Source organism: Anneissia japonica, unplaced genomic scaffold (assembly GCF_011630105.1).
Source record: "Anneissia japonica isolate Jap-2015-1 unplaced genomic scaffold, ASM1163010v1 scaffold284975_len822289_cov185, whole genome shotgun sequence".
NCBI lineage: Eukaryota > Metazoa > Echinodermata > Crinoidea > Comatulida > Comatulidae > Anneissia > Anneissia japonica.
The window spans coordinates 206,042-212,070 of record NW_022699685.1 but is presented as its reverse complement, the minus strand read 5'-3'; the positions used below and the strand labels follow the sequence as shown (position 1 = coordinate 212,070).

The window sequence follows — 6,029 nt, the reverse complement described above, 5'->3', positions numbered from 1 at the left end:
ACAATGGTAAAAAATTACCTGACCGTTTTCAAGAGGGGAAAACCTTGAATTTTGAAGAACTTAAAAGTAATTAAAAGACACCCCAGAAGTCGGGAAAGCTCATTTCCCGCCTTCTAGGAATCGAAATTTTCAGGACCCCCTCCTTTCTGAGGTTCATGGAAAATTCGTATGCACCTACTCATTTTTTAAAAATTGTTATGTATGTATACACTTAAGGCCTATTTACTGAATAACAATGGTAAAAAATTACCTGACCGTTTTCAAGAGGGAAAAACCTTGAGTTTTGAAAAAACTTAAAAGAAATTAAGACACCTCAGGAGTCGGGGGAAAAGCTCATTTTCCGCCATCTAGGATGGACCCCCCCTTTTCTTTTCAGCTTATCGATTCATTGAAAAAAGAATACGATATGCAACTACTCATTTTCTTAAGGTATACACACATAACAGGCCTATTTACTGTAATGAGAAAGTTTACCTTACCGTTTTCAAGCGGGGGAAAACCTTGAATTTTGAAGAACAAAGTCGTTAGACACCCAGCTCAAAAGTCGAGAAAGGTCATTTCCATCCATCTAGAAATCTAAATTTTTCCGGGGGAGGAATGTTGACCCCACCACCTAGGTTTGATTCCCGATCTGTATGATTCATATTCCCATTCATCTTATAAGTGGGCCCCCCCACTTTAAAAAACGTTCCGCCGGCCCTGGGTTAGGCTAATTACCATGATAACTAAAGTTTGGTAAGTCTGGTTTCAAATTTGACAGAATGCAAGATGGTACTAAGATGACAGAGCCTTATTTTTGGCATGTGTGTGAATATGCTAAGTGTTCATTTGCATAATTAATATTTCACTAATGAGGTAATTTAGTCTAGTTACCATTAATAAAGTTTGGTAAGAAGGCAGAACCTATTGTACAATATGTACTAGCATTTGTGGTCGGAGAAATTTTTAATTATTATTAAATAAATGTACCAGCATGAAGATACTACCAAATTTTTAAGATTTAATAGATAACAATTTAAAAAATATATATTTCCTATTGACCAGGAAAGTTATGCATACTGTAGCTCTAAGGTACTTGTGAATCATTCTCTGGAAAAGCACTGTGTCTTCTAGTACTTCAAAAAATATTGTGTTCTTTTATTATCATTTCAGAGTTTGAATATGGCTGAAAAAGACCTACAACGGTCAGTACTTGGAGATTCGAATAAATGCCCAATTTGCCTAGATTTGTGTCAAGAACTAAAAACATTAAATTGTCAACATAGCTTCTGCTTATATTGTCTTCAGGACTGGTTGAAGGAAAAGGGGGAAATAGAATGTCCAAATTGCCGCCAAAAGCATTCTATTTCTGATGGCGGGCTTCAGGAATTATCGTCAAATGTCATTAAAGAGGAAACTGCAGAACACCTGAATAAGGATTGTGATTTCATCAAGTGCTGTTGTGGTAAATTCAATGCAGACGTCTACTGTCAAGATTGTTGTCAGCATCTTTGTACTACTTGTACAAATTCTCATGGATTATTTCCATTAACCAAGAACCATACATTAAAACCAGTCAGCACTAACTGGCCAGTTGTTCCAGAAGGTCAAATTCATCAGCCAGTGTGTCCGCTGCATGAGCAAAAGCTGGAATTGTATTGCAACATTTGTAAAGCTCCAATCTGTCAAAAATGTGCTGTTGAGCACAGTGAAGATGAAGGACTGCATAAGATAACTACAGCTTCTGATGCATTTAACGACTTTAAATTATCAGCAAATGTGTTGATGGTTGAGGCTGATATCTACAAACAACAGGCACAAGTAGGAGTACAAAAATGTATTGCAAATGCTTCCAAGCTTAGTATGAGTAGAGTTTATCTAAAAAAAGATATTAACAACACTGTGGAAGAAATTGTTAAATTAGTCAGAGAAACTGGAAAAAAATTGGAAGCAAAGTTGGATGATGTCTGTGAGGCAAAGAAAGAGAAAAGCAACTCACAAATTGATGAACTCAAATCAATTATATCAGATGTTGAAGAAAAACAAAATTCCATAACAAAATTATTAAAAAGTGATCAAGCAACTGCTCTCCAAACATGTCAAGAGGCAATTAAAGAACTGCAGCAAATGATTGCTGAAGTTTTACCAGAGACGGAACCTAGGGATGATGGCCAGATTTTCTTCACATCAAGCAAGGATCACATATTGAGTGCATTAAAGCAACATGGAGTAGGTGGTGTTGGAGAAAAGCCAAATGAGCATATCTTTGTTGTATCAGAATATCCTAAGACAGTGACATGTTACCAATCCTTTTATGTTAAAATTGCTCAAAGTTTTAAATGTGAATTAGATATGAACAATTTGCATGCAACTTGGACCTATCAAGAATACAGGAATGGCTATTGTACTTATGTTAATGTAACTGGCAAGATTGAACAGCAGGTTGCTGAGGGAGAGTGTGTTGTAGCAGGACCCACTGCCAGTTTTGTAGCTGGTTATAATCTTACATTGGATATACGTTTTTGTGATGCTCCAATAAAAGGATCGCCAATCAGTATCTACGTTGAATATGATCGAACGACCAGAAGCAATTTTTGGCAATCTATTGACATTTGTGATGAAGGCATTACAGATATATTCATGTCTCAAAATGGTTACTTTTTAGTTGCTGGTAAAACAAACATAATGTATAAATTTCAAAATACATGCGAGTACATATCTAAAATAACATTAGTACAAAACTCGAGTGTTAGTGGAATATGCCAACTGAAAAACAATCACTTGATAGTTTGTGATCAGTTTAATAAAACCATAACATTCTTCAGACAAGATGGTCAGGTGATCAAATCAATGTCAACTGGTCAATCAAGTTGTCCATCTGGTATTGCTGTAAATGAAGAAGTAAATTTAGTGTATGTTGCAGATTTTAATAATTGTGTGGATGTATTTAACATGGAGAGCTATAGTAAGGTGAAGACCATTGGATCCAAGGGTTCTCTTGAAGGTCAGATGGATGGGCCTTCAAGTGTTGCTGTCACAAAAGAAGGAAATATCATTGTGGCTGACTCGCACAATCCAAGAATTCAATTATTTAATAGTGAAGGTCAGTTCATGAACCTCCTTATTGGTGGAGGAGGTACTAGTGGTATAGGGATAAATCCTTCCAGAGTAATTGTTGATTGTGATGAAAACATTATTGTAGCAAGTCATTGCAAAGTAAAGTTGTTTGATAAGCTTGGCAAGTACATTAAAGAGATTTATAATCATAACAACAATTGTGTAATGTCCATTGCCTCACATTACCCTCGAAGGTTAGCAGTAGCACAAGTAAGCTCAACTGATGTTTATGTAATTAATTATTAGAACAATTAGATCACAGAAAAAAGTTATATAGTTAATTTTACTATGAATTAATTCAATTGTATTTGCATTGGCCATTAGAGGCTTCATTGTATAGTACATGAAGTTGATTAGAGAAATTTATTTGCAACTAGTATGTCAGTACAGATAGCAACAAGATAATCTGAAATTACAGACCCTCGCCCTGTTGCGCCATATTGTTGTAAATATGTCGATGGGCTTGATCAGCTGGTTGTTGTATTATAGGGTGTAATATTGCTAGCTGTACATATCTGGTAAAATGTGGTCGAGCGGTAAAGTTGCATGTATTAAGTGTAAATTTTATTGAATGTATGGGTTCAAATCTCCCTCTTTTTTTTATTTGTTATTTTTTATTATTTGTGCATCTATAGAATACTTTTTTCATATTTCATTATTTTTCACTATTATTTTTTTTATTTAGGAGGACCGAGATACATGTAATATTGTCAGTGTGTGAAAGTTTGAGGTTAATCGTTCCAGTAATTTTTGAGTTATGCTCCCAGAAGAACAAACACACCATAGGCAGACACACATACACACAGACAGACGAAGCTCATTGCAATATCCTCCGAGGGTAAATACAGCATCAACATAATATTTTATACTACTGGTCCTGTAGTTAGCGACCGGCTAATATTTTAAGTCAAGAGTTGATGAAAATATAATTAATAGGCCCAATGCTTTTATATTGGAAACCAGATTTGTTGTGATTTAAAATTGCAGTATTCTATGTTTGTTTTAACATAATGTCAAAAATTGCGCAGCTTCATATTAGCCAGGGGCGGATCCACAATGGATCTGATGTGGTGGCGTGAAGAACACCTACGAGGACCTTGGGTCAGAGGGAGGAGGGATATCCCCTCTCTCTCCCCCCCCCCCAAGAGCCCCCCTGGAAGCTTGGCATTTACCACTTATCAAAACGATTTTAGAAAGTTTAAGAAAAGGAAGCAAATACATTTTGTATTGTCAGCATTTCCCTTCCTATACAGTGTTTGTATTTACTTGCATAGACACAGTAATATGATGCACTGGGCAATGAACAATACAAGATGGTAGGGCTTTTTTTTCGAGTATCTACATACCAGTAATGAAACATAACAAAAAAAAAACATCTATTTGTCTTACATAATAATAAACTATGCAGCATGGGCATTTAAAATGATAAATAAAAGACATTTTATACTCTTTTTTGAGTGTTTGATCACTAGAATATTAAAATGATGAAAACTTTAATATTAATATAAAACGATAGGCCTACACAATACAAAGTATGATATTTGCATGTAGGTTTTCGAACTACTGATTGTAGTCTAAAAGACAAATCGGTGCCTGGGATGTAATGTTCGTGTGAATTGAGCAGAAAAAATGAATACTTTCTGTCCGTGATTTTCTTGTACAAAGATGTAATTATCATTGTTATTTAGTTGAATTATTATCATTATTATTATTATTTATTATTGTTATTATTATTATTATTATTGTAGTTGTTATTATTATCAAACTTAGGGCCCTAAGGCCATAGTTCTTTTTTTTTTTTTAAGTGGGCATGACGTCTGCCACTGCGGGGGAGGGGGGGAGACGAGCGCCCACTTCAACCCCTGCAGCAAACTTTCTTTAAAGATGCACTGTCTGTCATGAGCAGAAAGAAAAAAAAAAGGAAAATTCAATTCCATTGAATTGCCTATTAAAATTTGTATAAGTAAATTATTAATTTACAATAAACAAAATTAAGTGATAACAATTTTCCCTGTAAGTAAGTTTAAAAATACATTTCCAGATTCTTTTTTTTTTTTTTTTTGGATAGACCCTAAGTGTCTGTAATCGATCCAAACATTTTTGTAGTAAAAATGTCTGAAACAGAGGATAGGATTGTTTTTTTTTTTTGTTTTTTTTAAATGTTTTTCTAGTTTGAAGTTAAAAATAATATACAGCGCAGTACATCCAGGGTTGGTTTACATGGAATTGTCTTCATTCGTTTTGTTTTAGCCTTCAACATTATGTATTAAATATGTAATCAAGAAAACATTTAAATTTCTATAAATTAGTGGTTGCTCGTCTTTGAAAATGCCAGACCAAAAATTAGTAGTTAAATAGTAATCATGAAGCTTTGTTTAGTATGCAGGTGACATGAGGTTAGTATTTGTTAATTCTTCGTGTGAAATGCATTATCCTGCATGTGTTATGTAATAAGAATGTATTAATAAAAGGTTGTCTTTTAGAAGCGATACCCAAGTTTCGTTTTCAATTACAGTACTGTACTTTTGGCTCAGGAGAATTCATGAGGGGATCAGCTGGATCCCCACATTAAAAGATCCCACATTAAAAGTTTAAAAAAAAATGGAAATAAAAGAAAAATACTTTGAAATATCCGTTAATATAGCAGTACAGTACCGAAGCCATATGTTTACCTTAGACACAACAACAACCTCGTGCAACAACAATACACTCAAGGCACTATGAAGGGTGCAGGTCAACTCGACCACAAGTCAACTCGGCCACAAGTCAACTCGGCCACAAATCAACTCGGCCACAAAAAGTTTGGCTGCAGTCAACTCGGCCACAAGTCAACTCGGCCACAAGTCAACTCGGCCACAATAATATTGCTGTTATTATTGGTGTCATTGTTATTATTATTGTTGTTTTTATTACCGTTAGTTTTAATATTAATT

At 34.7% G+C, this 6,029-nt stretch overlaps 1 protein-coding gene across 1 annotated transcript; it reads left to right on the top strand.

Annotated features, from left to right (window-relative positions):
- Positions 1–1,161: 1,161 nt before the first annotated feature.
- Positions 1,162–3,919, top strand: LOC117103080 (E3 ubiquitin-protein ligase TRIM71-like). The gene has a single exon (XM_033243574.1). The coding sequence runs from the start codon at positions 1,162–1,164 to the stop codon at positions 3,340–3,342; it is 2,181 nt and encodes a 726-aa protein (XP_033099465.1). The 3' UTR covers positions 3,343–3,919.
- Positions 3,920–6,029: the final 2,110 nt, after the last annotated feature.

Coding starts and splice junctions, on each gene's coding strand:
- LOC117103080 (XM_033243574.1), top strand. CDS start 1,162: ATGGCTGAAAAAGACCTACAACGGTCAGTACTTGGAGATTCGAATAAA.